This window comes from Vulpes lagopus, chromosome 3 (genome assembly GCF_018345385.1).
Source record: "Vulpes lagopus strain Blue_001 chromosome 3, ASM1834538v1, whole genome shotgun sequence".
Classification (NCBI taxonomy): Eukaryota; Metazoa; Chordata; class Mammalia; order Carnivora; family Canidae; genus Vulpes; species Vulpes lagopus.
Genome location: NC_054826.1, coordinates 101,519,413 through 101,533,426, shown reverse-complemented (window position 1 = coordinate 101,533,426; position 14,014 = coordinate 101,519,413). Strand labels below are relative to the sequence as shown.

Genomic DNA, 14,014 nt, shown 5'->3' with positions numbered 1-14,014 from the left:
TAAATTTTTTTTGGTACTGGATAGGTAGGCGCATAGGACACATTTTGTTTTAGGAGAATTCCTACCTGTAAGATTAACATGATCAAGGTATGTGAATTTATTCCTTTGATAAATATTCCAGCTGCCCTTCAGGAAGGGCACACCAACTCAATCTCAGCAGTGGCTCATGGGAGCCCATCTCCCCTCCGACTTCTCCCAGAGTAAAAGGAGTTTTAATTTTTTTAACTGGTGTTTTCTTTGTGATCTAACATGTGGTCAGTTTCTGTGAATGTACCTGAGGTACCCATTTTTCACGTATACCTAAGGTAAAGTATATTTTTTACTTCTGAGGTGTACAGTTTCATAAAATCGACATTAACAATTATCTGGCATAGATCAGGGCTTCCCAACCTTGGCACCGTCCACACACCTTGTGGTGGTGTGTTCATCCTCTGTGCTCATCCTCTGCTACAGGGGCAGCTGTCCTGGGCATGCGCTGTAGGAGGTTTCGGGGCATCCCTGCCTTTATCCACTAGATGTCAGCAGTACTCCCCCAAGCTGGGACAACCACAAGGGTCACTGCCAATAGAGAGCAGCGGGTTTTGCTCTCCCATATCCTTACAGAAACTGAGGCTACAAACCGTGAACCCCATCAGCTCATGAGGGGCTGGTATGAGACTGGAGTATGTGGACCACCCCAAGGTGAGATGGGTGTGCCAACGTCCTCCAAGCCAGAAGAGTTTTAGCAGTTGGGTAAGGCAGGAGAGTGCAGCTCCATTACAGAGGAGGGGGACGGAGGTGTAGCTTTGTCCCCTCCTTCATCCTCCAAACCAGTCTTGCTGGGGGTTCCCGGGCAACCTGGATGACTCTGGGCCAGCTGCTATGGGATGAACTATGTGCCCCCAAATCCACACGTTAAAGTCCTGACCCCAAATAGACACAAAGAGGCGACCAGGAGAGAGACCTCGGCAGGACCCACCCTGCCCTCACCTTGGTCTAGAACTTCAGACCCCTGGGTGGTGGGAAAACACATTTCTGTTATGTGAGTCCCCAGTTGGTGGTTTGTGATGGCAGCCCTAACTACTATACCAGCCTTGTGGCTGTACCAACATGGAGGTGACCCATGGGCCATGGGGAAGCTCAAAGTGTGAGGACTGATGCTCAGTATCCCATCAGCAGCTGCTGGCAAGAGAAGAGACTACCAAGACCTCCCTCACCCCGGCAGTGTACACAGCGCTACACACCAGTACCACTGACTGCACTTTCCAACCCAGGGTCATGGATCAAGCTCTGGGCCACAACTCTGTGGCAGAAACCAGCTGTAGGTCACAAAACCTCCTCCTGCTGTTTCCTGGAAAGTCTGCTCTTCCAGCAGCTCAGGCCAGAAACCTTAGAGTCACTCTAATACCCACTCTGACAAAACCCACTGGCTCCACCTTAATTTACCTCCACTCAGAATCCTCTTGTTCCTCACCTCCACCTGCTACCCCAGGGCCTGGAGCCTCCTCCTGGGTCTCCCTGCATCCACCCTTGCCCAAGCATCAGTTATCTACACAGTTCCACCCCCCAAAAATGACTCTCTTTAAGTCTGATCCTAACACTGCAATTCTGAACCCTCTTTCAGGAGTATCCAGGGACCTACTCCCTCCCCATCCCACAACCTCCCTGTGGTCACCACTCTCCTCCTTCCACTCCACTCCCAGCCTCCTTGCTCTTATTCAACACATCACACACACTGCCACATACACCATTCACCTCAGGGCCTTTGCACCTGCTATTCCATCAGGTTGGAATGCCATCCCAAGAAGAGTTCCTCCCTGGCCTTTCTCAGGTCACTTTATCAAGAAAGGCTTCCCTGGCCTTCTCGCTCTGCCTTGTCCCCCCTTCCCACTGTTTCCACCTACTACTGTTACTGCCTGATGGTGCCAAGGGCTACACGTGGACAACCGTGTTCAAAAACAGTGCTCGGCACACAGCTAATTGAGAACAGGTAGGATCCCAAAACAGAAAATGAAGCAAGAGTGGGCAGCAATCCCCAAACCAGGCAAGCCAGCCTCAGGCCCTCCTTCCCAGATGCTGCTGGCCCTCTGCAGCCCCCACTGAAAACCCACTACCCACTGGCAGGATTCAAGAGGGTTCCCATCTTCTTCTGAAAAATGATTTTTTGTATGAAAATACGTAAATGAGGGAAAAGTCGTCATGAACTTTAGAATAACAAGAACCAAACTATGGGGGAGTGGGCAGCACGTAGCCAAGCTTCCAGGGGACCAGAGGACCATGACCGTGAACAAGCCCTGAAAAGGTGACCTCGGTTCTGACCTAGCAATTCCACCCCTGGATATACCCCCAGGAAAATCGGAGGTGTGGCAAGGATTTTCCTTCAGGTACAAGCATCACATTATTTACCACAGCAAAATAAAACAAAAGGTAATGCCTGACAATCTAGGATGAGGTCATTGAAGACTGGGGCCTCCACTAGCTGTCCCTAAAAAAATTTTTATTTTATTTATTTATTTTTTAAGATTTTATTTATCCATTCATGAGACACAGAGAGAGAGGCAGAGATGCAGGCAGACAGAGAAACAACTCCACGCAGGGAGCCCAACGTGGGACTCGACCCCGGGTCTCCAGGATCATGCCCTGGGCTGACGGCAGCACCAAACCGCTGAGCCACCCAGGCTGCCCCTAAAAAAAGTTTTAAAGACACATAGTTTTGAAAAATATTTCATAAAGAATATACTAAGTGAAAAGACCAGTTCACAGAACGTTGTTTACAAAATGATCTTAATTTTAGAACTGTATGTGTGTAGCAAAAGTTCTAGAAAAAATGCACCAAAACACTGGCAACGCTATTATTACTGCCTGACAGCTGAGGCCCCTCCCTCCTCCGTGCAGGTTCTGGGCCTAGCGTGGGGTGGTGAAGCCCGCCTGGCCCACAGCCCCTTCTGTACACATTTCTTGGAATGCCCTGAGTTTCTGTGTTGAACACAAGTAGGTTTGTGCACAGCCCGGAATTTGCTGCCCTTCTGCTGCGAGCACCCGTTTCCTTGTAAGAGCTACCCCTCCCTGTACCCCAGAGGGGACAGTCCCATCAGGGGCAGTACATGATCAGTCCATTCCTTCCCATCTCCCAGACTAGAGCGCCTCTGCAGAAAGCATGAACCCCAGGGAGCCAATGAGAATGAATCAAGTATGTTTGCCAGAACTACCAGGAAAAGAGGTGGCCTCTTTTGAGAGTCTGCTGAATTGGGCAGGCCTATGGGCCTGCAAGGAAGTGTTGGTGACCCCCATGAGGACAGTGGGCCTGCCGTGAATGAGGCCAACAGAGAGAAAAGTGGAGCAGGTGGAGAGAGAGATGGGGAAGGGGTAAGTATGGAAAGAAACTCCTGAGGACTTGAAACGCCGAGATCCAGCCATACCTGAAACTTACTACCTAATTAGCACCATAATACTTGGGTTCCAAGAGCCAATCAATTTCCCCCACCTTCTTCTAAGCCAGTTCAAACAAGTGTTTCTGTCCCCTGCAACCCAAACAATGGTGCCAAAACAAAACACAGCACTGACAGAACAAGGAGAAACGTCACCACTAAGAAACCCACAGACCAGCTGCACGGCAACATGTGCGTGCTCGTAACACTACCAACCTGTAAACAACCGAAATGGTAATCTTCGTTGTGTATGTTTTGCCTCAACTTTTAAAGAATGCACACAAACCATATCCTGGGGATTTTTCAAGATTTTTAAATTCTGAGAATTAGGCAACATAAAAAATGCCACAGAAACCAACCACCCATCGTGGCTCACCTCCCACCTCCTGGCTCCTCTTCTCTAGCTCCAGCTCGGCGATCTCACTCAGCAGTGTGATGCCATGCAAGAAGCTCTGCTCCAGGACCAGGCTCTGCGCTGCCTCTAGCTTCTCCAGGACCTGGGCTCCAGCACCCGGGGAGGGCAGAGGCCTGGCCTGGGGCAGTTCCGCAGCTGCCGCCAGGGCATTCATGCCAGCCAACGGGTCCTCCAGGCCAGGCAGAAACTGGTCAGAGCCTTCCTCCTCCAGGAAGCAGGGGCCGCCGGGCACAGGCGCGGCCTCCCGGGGTTCCAGACTCAGGCACTCTCCCTCCCTGGCAGGCACATCACAGTCTGCCAATTCCAAGCTGGGCAGGGGCTCGCTCGGGGCCACCTGGGCTAGGCCTTCCTCGGGCCCCGCCTCTGCCACGGGCACAGCCATGGGCAGGTCGACGGGCACCTCCACTGGCTCCTCCTTCGCCTCCACCAGCGTCTCCGGCGTCAGTCGCGCTCCCAGGTCCGGGGCGGCTGCGCATGATTCTGTCCGGCCCGGTGAATCAACCCGCGCTTCGACCCTCTCCGAGAAGTCCGGGCACCCGGGGGGCTCCACGCCCCCCTGCCCGCTGGCGCTCAGTGCCTGGGCCTCCAGCAGACCACCTCCACAGCCAGCCGAGGGGCTTTGGACTGCTAAGGCTTCCTCGGGGGGCAGTGTCAGAGGTGACTCCAAGGATGGCAGCTCTGCAGGGCCTTCGTCCATGTCCTCCACCTCCGCCTTCACCTCCCGTTCTGCCAGCGGCTCTTCGTCTGGGCCCTCTCGAAGCGGCTCTGGGATCTTGGAGGGGGACAAGCGGATGGGCTTGTCTTCAGGTGAGAGCGCCAACCGCTCAGGCCCATCAGCTGGGAGTGGCACATCGGGAGCCAGGCCATCAGCGTCGGAGGCCGCTGTGGGCTGGAGCAGGAACGGGTAGGGCCTCCCATAGTGCGGTGGCAGCGCTTGAAACGGGTACCTGGGTGGGATATCTGCCAAGGACACTGAGAATCAGCAGGGGCCTCTTCACCTGTCATGTCTGTCCCCATTAACGCCCACCCACCAGCCAAGACGCAGACCCACGGCCATCCTCTTATCCTGGCCAGCCTACAGAGCTGGGACCTCTTCCAGGCAGCATCTGAGGATCCCTGGGGCCTTTCTGCCATGTCCGGACCACAGAGAGAAAAAGTCAGCCACCACCCTGTCCCCAAGGAGCTTCAGGTCTCAAAGGCAGAAACCATAATCGGCTCTTTCTTTCTCTAACCCCCGACCCCTTAGCACCCAGCACAAGGCTGGCCCAGAAGCAAAGGCTCAGTAGATCCACCCAACGGTTTTCACCCAGTCAGTGCATCTCTGGCTCTCCATTCCCACCCCATCCCATTCATGCAGAGTTGGGCCATCCAAGTTGTTCAAGAAGTAACAGTAATGCAGTGCTGCACCCCCTCTTTCTACTCTAAAACCCCCACCCTTGAGTGTAACCACTCAGGAGAAGGATGGTGTGTGGGCCAATCTCTACAATGCTCCCAGGCAAGCTCCAGGTGTTCCACAGCAACCCGACCAGGGGAAGATGGGTGCAGGGAGCAGGCCCCAGGGCCAGGCATGTGCTTAGTACCAGACATTAGCATGGCATCAATCTCCCCAGAGAGGGGCAACCACTTGCCCCAAGATCACACAGCATCCTGATGGCAGAATCCGAATCTGAACTCAAATACTCCCAAGCCTGCCCTCACACTGTTAACAGCCACCAGGGAGAAGGGATGCCACTAAGGCCACCGGCTGGCAGTCCCCACTGACACAGGCCAGGGGAAAAGCACCTGTGCTCACAACACACGGCAAGGGGCACCCAGAACGGGAGTCCCCGTGCTACTGTTGTTGGGACAACTCAGTACCTCCCGTGTTTCAGGCACAATGTGCTTTATGGTTCTTACTTTCCTTAACCCTCAGAGTGGAGTCCCTCTGCAACAGGTTTTTTTTTTTTCTTTAAGTAGCTTCCACGCCTAACATGGAGCCCAATGTGGGGCTTGAACTCCTGACCCTGAGATCGGGAGTCAGACATTCAATGGACTGAGCCACCAAGGCGCCCCCTACAGAAGTTCCAATGGAATGCCCATTTCCTTGACTGCTCCTGAGGTGGGGCTGGGAGGAGAGACATCTCTGACTCATGCATTCACTTCAGAGCTGAGTGGCAGGCCTGATGCAAGGCAGGTGCAGGGCAGGTACCCAGCAGAGACAGAGGAGGGAAGAAGGAAAAAGCTGGACAAATGGATGGTAAATGAGCCAGCAGGGGTTGGTCAGTGAGCCAGAGCATGCAGCCCGCAGGGGTCTGAATCACACTCCTACCCGAGAACAAGGCCTGGAAGGGGCTGGGGGCTTCCTTCTCCAGCTCCAAGTCCTTCTTCTCCACGACGTTCTCAGGAGCCTCCTCCTTGCGGGTGATGCCAGGAGTGGGCGGTGGGGAGGCAGGTGGCGGGCTGCTGGGGTGGGAGCTGGGCGTGGCAGGGTAGGCATAGGTGGGCGCCTTGGACACATCCTCCAGCTTCTGGATGACCTTGGCCTTCAGGGCAGCCACGGGAGAAGCACGGGGAGATGGTGGTGGGCTCACGGCTTTGCCATAGGTGCCCGTGGGGCCAGCGGCCAGGCCAGGGGGCTTCCGAGGCAGCAGCCCAGGGCCCGCAGCAGCCAGGCCAGCCTTGCTTGCGGCCTGCAGGCTCCGCTTGCTCACCTTCTCCTCCATCTCCACCCGATGCTCCTGGGCCTTCAGCCGCTCCTGCTGGGGAGGGGCCCGGCAGGCAGGGTCAGCACAGCAGGAGCCATCACCCAGCACCTGCTCTGTCCCTGGGGCCCCCTCGAGCAGGGTCCGGGGTGCAGGCTGCCCGCCCTCCCAGTTGGCTACAGACATTCCGTCATGGCTTGCGTGTAACAAGCACAGTGTTCCTTGTGGAACCCCAGATGGGGCCAGGGGCCTTGGTGGATCTAAAGGCTCCATCCTCCAGGGCTTGGGGGGGGTGGGGCTCCAGTCCAGATCCTGGCCCTGCTGGGAGCCTCACAGTCAGAACAAGGGGGACAGGGCAGAGACATGAGATTCCTGCTGATGAAGGAGCCACCCTGCACTTTTATGGCATTAGAATAGCTACCTTCACAGAGAACTCACTACCAACTGAGAGCTCTCCTGCCTTAGCACCTTTGGATCTCAAAATGCCTGGCGGGGGGGGGTCCTCTCCCTATATTTAACATCTTTTGAGGAAATGGAAGGGGCTGCTTGAGGATAGCCAATGCTTGTGGAGGTGGGGGGGTGGTGGGGGGGGGGCAGAGGGCCAAGCAGTCAGCACATAAAACACACTGGGAAGAAATGCTCGGGGCAACAGCCACTCTCCTGATTATTAAATCTCACTGAACAATCCTGACGACGCAGGATTACCAGCATCTCCACTTTCCAAAGGAGGAAACCTGAAGCCCAGAGACATGAAGTCATTTGCCCAAGGGCACAGAGCCAGATATGCCAGAGCTAACGTTCCAGCCCGGGGCCGTCTGCTACCCTGTCTGCTGCCTGTGCCACCTCGGCGGCCTCCTCTGGAGTGGCTACTGCACAAAGGACAGCAGGCAGCCCAGCTGGGCTGCTCAGGGAGGAGATCAGCCTGGGCTCAGGAAACCGCAGCAGCCCCTAACATCTCTTCAGTGCCCAGTGCAACTTCCCAGTCCAACCAGCTGCCTCTCCTGCCTCGGTTTCCCCATCACTCCCCACACCCTGCCCCTGCCAGCTTCCGACCACCTCAGGGCCTTGTTCACGTTGTTCCCTCTGCCTGAGGGCTTGTCCAAAGTCAACTCCTTCGGGTCTATGGGCAGACACTCTCTCCTCTGGGTGGCCCTCCCTGACCACCAGCCCCTGCCACCTTCTCTCCATCCCAGTCCCTAACTGTTGAGTTTCGGCCTGTGGACCTGTCTGCCTCTCCACCACAGATGGCGCTGCAGCAGGTCCTCCTGTGGCTGCCCCCTCCCCAACTCACCACGAGCTGGGCGCTCCTCTGCAGCTCCAGGGCCTGGGCTGCCTGCTGCTGCAGGTACAGGAGTTCCTGCTGCCGCAGAAAGCGCTGCTGGGAGAAGAGCTGCAGCTGCTGGGCGTGGTGCAGGGGGCCGCGGCCCGGCGGGTACAGGGCAGCCCAGAGCGGGGGTGCCGCGGCCCGCTCCATCAGCTCCGCTAGGGGCAGGATGCACAGTGAGGCTGCACCCGCCGCCCAGTGCCCCCATTGGCCCCCCTGCGGGGCAGGGCGGGGCCTCCCTCTGCACCCACCTCACCGGCCCAGGGGGACCAGGGCCCCGTCCACACTCCGGGTGGGATGTCCCAGGCCCTCACAGCAAGCCCTTCCTCCCACTACACCCAGTGGTCTGCCAAGTGGACTCCTGTGGGATGGGAGGCACCAGGGCGGCAAGGGTGGGGGAGTCTAGGCCCCAGGAAGGAAAGCCTGCTTTGGTTCTGGGTAGAAGCTTATCAAAACAAGAATCCCTATAGCTTTATGACACAGGGAAACCTTGAAGCCCCACTCTGCCTCCTACCCCATTATTCTGGGTGGACACCTCCCCAAGAAGGCCCTTGGCATCTGGGTCAGTCTCTCCAGGTGAAGCTACCACGGCCACTGACCCCCACCAAAAGGCTGCCACTTACCAAAGTGAGGAAGGTGATCGCTGGGAATGACCACCAGCTGGCCCGACTGGGGGTCCCTGACGAACTGGTAGGCCGAGGGCAGGGAGCCCCCCAGGCCAGGCGGGAAGGCAGGTGCCATGCCCTGGTGCAGAGGTGGTGGGCCCAAGCCTTGGACAGACCCAGGCCAGAGTCAATGCCAGGGGCCAGGGACCCAAGCCAACCCCCTTTCTGCCCACTCCCCAGACCCCCACCTCCTGGGGCCTCTGTGCAGGAAGCTGAGGGGTGACAGGCTACAAGCATGTCCACAGCCACCCACCCCTGGGCACCACTTCCAAATGGGTTCAGCAGAGGGAGCCCCACAAGGCCTGTGTTATAGTAACTACCCTCCTCAGACACATGAAGAGACCGAAGTGTGGGGAGAGGAAGTGAGGCCCAGGCCCTAGCCAAAGGAAGACAGGAGCCAGCTATGGGCATGGGTCCCGCAAGCGACTCACCTCCACCCACAGTCCAGCCACCAGTCCTATGCTCCAGGCAAGAAATGCATTGGGCCCACTCTGTCCTCAACCACCAGAGAAAAGGGACATCACCCACCCCACACTTACCATAGGGGTGTCCGGCGAGCCACATGGACGTGCTACCCGAGCGGGGCAGCCAGGGGTGAGTGGCCAGGTGGGCTGCGGGGTCAGCAGACCAACGCCCCGAGCCTGCCAGCGATGGGCCACCAGTCACCATGAGGTTGGGGTTTAGGCCATTAGCAGCACAGCTGGTGGGGTGCAAGCGGGCCAGGTCGGCCAACTCCTTACTTTCTCTGGAGGGGAAACAGAGACATTGCCAACAGCCTGTTTGGCTTAGGGGATATGGGAGAGAAGGGGTATCACCCCGAACACCCAGTGGACACCCAGCATAAAGAGTAACCAGCTCTGGTTCGAGAAGGGCCCCCAAGGCCTCCCCCAACACTCACTGGAGAGGGGCTGTGGGGCCATCTGGCCTAGGATCAGGGTCATGGTCCAGGCAGCTCCCACTCTCAGGACAAGAGGCCACACCCATGGAGGGTCATCCACCCTGGTCCCAAGCCCTCACCTGAGCAGCTTCTCTTGGTCTCGGTCCAGCCGTGCCCCCAGCAGCCGCTCCTCCCGATGCCTGGTCCTTTCGTCCCCACAGTCACCATCCGCTCGGCCATGCCCTGAGGGGGGGCGGGCAGGCCTTGAGTCCCCAGCCCAGGGCCCAGGTGAGCCCTCCCTCCCAGCCAGGCCTCTTTGGCTCCAGGCCCCTCTATGTTCCACAGATGCTGCTCTGTAACTCACACGGGGAGCTGCCATGGTAGGTAAGACAGATCCCAATCTCAACCCCAAAAAAGCAGCACAGCCAGACCCAGGTCCCAGGAGTCAGTCACCACACTTGAGCCCCACGGAGGTCCCATCATGGTTGTGGCTACTGCAGACATGCAGCTGATCTTTGTAAAACCAAGACAGAAAAGTAAAACTAGAGAACATGATCCACGTGGGGGTGAGTGGAAAATGTGGGAACGGCCCCCAGGGCTCGCGTGTCCCTGCCCGAGTACCCAGCATAAAGCACCAGCCATGTACCTCCCATGAGCTGCCCAACCCCCAGGGGTCCCTCAGAACAGAGAAGGTGGGTCCCCAAGACCAGCCTGGCACACAACCAGTTAACTCACGGGGGGCAGAGCCCATGGAGGGCACCTGCCATCTGGTCTGTCCCTTCCCACCCTGCCACCTTCCTCCAGCTCCTGCCCTGGCCCCTCTTCCTTGGTGTTTTCTACACCACGAGCCAGGAACTTGGTACACCCATGGTAGACCCAAGGCAGGCTGGGGCACAAGAGGCAACAGGCACTGGCATGCAGAAAGCACCTGAGACTTTTCTCAAGAGAACCCACCGGGACTGGTGTCCATCCACCTTCATCTTGAGGGACCCACCAACACTGGGAGACATGCTCAGGGAGCCGAGGGGAAACAAGGGGTCTGGCAGCGGCCCCCACACTCACACCCCTCATGGGCAAGGACTCCACTTGGAATACTACCACTGGCCATCTCTCCTTCATTTCTCCCCTCTGCACCCCCAAAACCAGGACCTAGCAAAGAACAGAGCTCTCAGGAGAGGCTCAGGGGTGCGGGGGCTTTTCCCGGGAAGGCGGGAGCCTGCGGGCCCCAAGACGAAGAGCAGGAAGCCAAAGAGCACTGCGGCAACACAAGCCCACATGCCCAGAGACCAAGTGCAGAGGAGGACAGTCAGCAGCCTAGCACTGGGGAGAGGGCACATCCTAGAGGCAGCTGGACAGACTGGGACAGCGCGACCACCCGGAAGGATGGCCCGGGAGTTCCAGAGGTGGGCCCAGACAACAGGGGAACCAACAACTGGGCATCCAGCAGCCAGGCAGCAGCAAAGGCAGGCAAGGGAGCACGTGTCTTCACAACTCAGCCCCTGTGGGACACCGAGGTACATCCCTGGCCGCCCGCTAAATCATTCATGCCGGCTGCGGTCGGCAAAGGCACCGAGCACACTTCACGCATGCCAATGCCAGCCCAAGTCGCTGCAACCTCTCCCGGCCCATGGCGGGCAGGGGAGAGACCCCCAGGGGGAGAGCAAGGCCACAGTCAGCCTGGGACAAGACCAGTGACACCAGCCAGTATCAATGTGGTTCCGGTACCCAAGGGGACCCTGAGCCCACCCACCTATTTCTAAAGGACCGGAAGGGGCCCTAGAATCCCCCAGGGTAGCAAGGTGCAGAAGGATAGCTCAGGCTTCTGGCAGGGCCAAGGTGTGGAGGGCCACCCGGAGTCCTGCGACTGGGCTGGGAAATCAGAGCCTGTGTGCCCCAGCTTCCTCCTCCAGGGAAATGGCCTCCCAAAGCCATCTCCTGCCCCCCAGGGCCCCCTGGATTCAGGGACAAGCTTTGGCACCGACTCCTGGAGTCCCCAAAAGGGACAAGTACCTAGAAAGTAGCCTGGCTCCAAGTCCCCTGTCCTCTGGCCTGATGCCCCTCCACGGCTCTGGCCATCACCATTCAGGGTGTCAGTGGCTTCCCGTCCCAGGTCCCACCTCCCACCACAAACTCGTTCACAGTCCCACCCATCTGGGAGCACCCACCAACCCCAAGGTCACTCAAGTCAGGGCCCCACATGGCTCCCTCCAAATTTGATTGGTCTCTGAAGAAATACAACATGCCCCCCACGACCTCACCCCAGGCTTGGCTGGACTCCAGCCCTACCCTCATCCTTCTGTGCAACCTGTCACCTCTAACCCCTGTTCACACCTGTCCCTCCCACAGAACACTAGCCCCACAGAACCACGTCCCTGTGACCATGGTTCTCCACACTCCAGTCACACTCTGGGCCACACATGTTGTTCCCTCTGCCTTCCCCACATGTTGTTCCCTTCCCCTAGACTACTCAGCCTCTCCTGTCAGAGCTTAGCTTAAACGCCACCTCTTCCAGGAATCCCTCCCTGACCTCCATCAAGCTCCCTTATTTATCTCCCTCCCAGCATTGACCACACTGACCACAACATGCTACTATTCTGCTTGCTGGTTGTTCACCATCTGTCTCCTCCATGAGAATATGGATTGCTCTGATTCAAGGAGTCCCACACCTGGCTGTGGGACTTCCCTGTACAACACTTGGCATAGGAAAAGCTCCTCAATAAACATGGATGGATGGATGGGTGGATGGGTGGGAGGGAGGGAGTGAAGGAGGAAGGAAGGAAGGAAGGAAGGAAGGAAGGAAGGAAGGAAGGAAGGGAGGGAGGGAGGAAGGGAGGGAGGGAGGGAGGGAGGAAGGAAGGAAGGGGCTGTGTGGATATCTACAGGAAGAATGAGCTATGCAGTAGGAATAGCAAGTGCAAAGGCCCTGGGGCAGAAATGTGCCAAAGAACATCAAGGAGACCGTGGTGGCTAGAGAGAAAAATAAGCAGCAGATGTACAAGAGAGGAGACCACAAAATAGGTGGGTACAGACTATAGGGCCTTGTAGGCTGTGGAAAGGAATGTGGTTTAAATTTTGTTCAAGGGATCCCTGGGTGGCGCAGCGGTTTGGCGCCTGCTTTTGGCCCAGGGCGCGATCCTGGAGATCCGGGATCGAATCCCACGTCGGGCTCCCGGTGCATGGAGCCTGCTTCTCCCTCTGCCTATGTCTCTGCCTCTCTCTCTCTCTCTCTCTCTCTTACTGTGTGCCTATCATAAATAAATAAAAAAATTTAAAAAGAATAAAATAAAATAAATTTTGTTCAAGGTAGGAGGGGAAGCTGGAGAAAAAGTAAACCAGAAAGCCCTTCACCTTCCCATGCTGACTTGCAGGCTCATCCACAAGGCAGGGATGTGGGGCAGGTCCCAGTGACACAAGACCTCACCCCAGCCCCTCTGTACCTGGCAGGACTCTAGATCTTCACCATGCATTCACTCACTTAGGGGTCATCAATCCAGGAGGTGGGTCCCAGCCCTCTCCCACTCAAGACTAGGAAACTGAGGCACAGGAAGGCAAAGAAGCCTGCCCAGGTCACACCACTGACTGACAAGCATCCTCGCTGCTTACACCCCCGAGACTCCAGCTGTGCCCGGGGTGACGCAGGCACACCCCCCAGCCATAGGTCATGCCTGTTCCCAGTCCATCTCAGAGCCTTGCATGGGCCCCCGGGGGGCCTTTCTTTCTCCAGAAAGACGGAGGATTCGAAGGCACGGCCGGAGGCTCTCAGACCCCATCAGGCTGAATGCGAGCAAAGAAAAGGCAGGCCTGGGGATCCCTGGGTGGCGCAGCGGTTTGGCGCCTGCCTTTGGCCCAGGGCGCGATCCTGGAGACCCGGGATCGAATCCCACCTCGGGCTCCCAGTGCATGGAGCCTGCTTCTCCCTCTCCCTCTGCCTGTGTCTCTGCCTCTCTCTCTCTCTATCATGAATAAATAAAATCTTAAAAAAAAAAAAAAAAAAAGGCAGGCCTGTTTCTGAGGCACCTACTCTGTGCCCGGCGGCCACATCAGCAATGTGGACACCAGGCCCCAGGAGACTCGGCCCTTCTGTTCAAGGTCACGTAGCTGACGAGGAAGAGACTGGATCTGAACCCACTGATGAGCAGAAGGCTCCAAAACTTCAAGGAGACAGGGGAGATGTAAAGAGATCGGGAAACCCAGGCTGACGACCACCCACTAGGCCGGGGGTGCCCCCAGCTCCTGCCCTGCCCCAGGTGCCCGACATAGGGAAAAACCACCACTTCTTACGGGAGCTGTGTGGAGAAGAACCCGGCTGCCTCCTTTTCTTTTTTTTAAATTTTTTTTTTTAATTTTTATTTATTTATGATAGTCACAGAGAGATAGAGAGAGAGGCAGAGACACAGGCAGAGGGAGAAGCAGGCTCCATGCACCGGGAGCCCGATGTGGGATTCGATCCCGGGTCTCCAGGATCGCGCCCTGGGCCAAAGGCAGGCGCCAAACCGCTGCGCCACCCAGGGATCCCAAGGCTGCCTCCTTTTCAACGGCTGGCAGTGAAGGAGGAGGCCTGCTTCAGGCTCATCCCACACCCGTCAGCTCCTCCCTCCATCCCCACATTCTGCCACACACATACATGGTCACACACACGCACTCA

The 14,014-nt window shown here is 57.1% G+C and overlaps 1 protein-coding gene across 9 annotated transcripts in view; it reads right to left on the bottom strand.

Annotated features, from left to right (window-relative positions):
* TNRC18 (trinucleotide repeat containing 18) overlaps window positions 1–14,014 on the bottom strand; it is an 89,875-nt gene that overhangs the window by 44,384 nt on the left and 31,477 nt on the right. For 6 of the 9 annotated variants that reach the window (XM_041749757.1, XM_041749750.1, XM_041749751.1 and 3 more), the window contains 6 exons: window positions 9,510–9,612; window positions 9,032–9,237; window positions 8,451–8,597; window positions 7,795–7,985; window positions 6,131–6,560; window positions 3,784–4,782 (listed from right to left, as the gene is read on the bottom strand). In XM_041749757.1, coding sequence (XP_041605691.1) covers window positions 3,784–4,782; window positions 6,131–6,560; window positions 7,795–7,985; window positions 8,451–8,597; window positions 9,032–9,237; window positions 9,510–9,612 — 2,076 coding nt within the window. The remainder of the gene's footprint in view (window positions 1–3,783; window positions 4,783–6,130; window positions 6,561–7,794; window positions 7,986–8,450; window positions 8,598–9,031; window positions 9,238–9,509; window positions 9,613–14,014) is intronic. The other 3 variants (XM_041749753.1, XM_041749754.1, XM_041749749.1) reach the window with 3 other exon arrangements.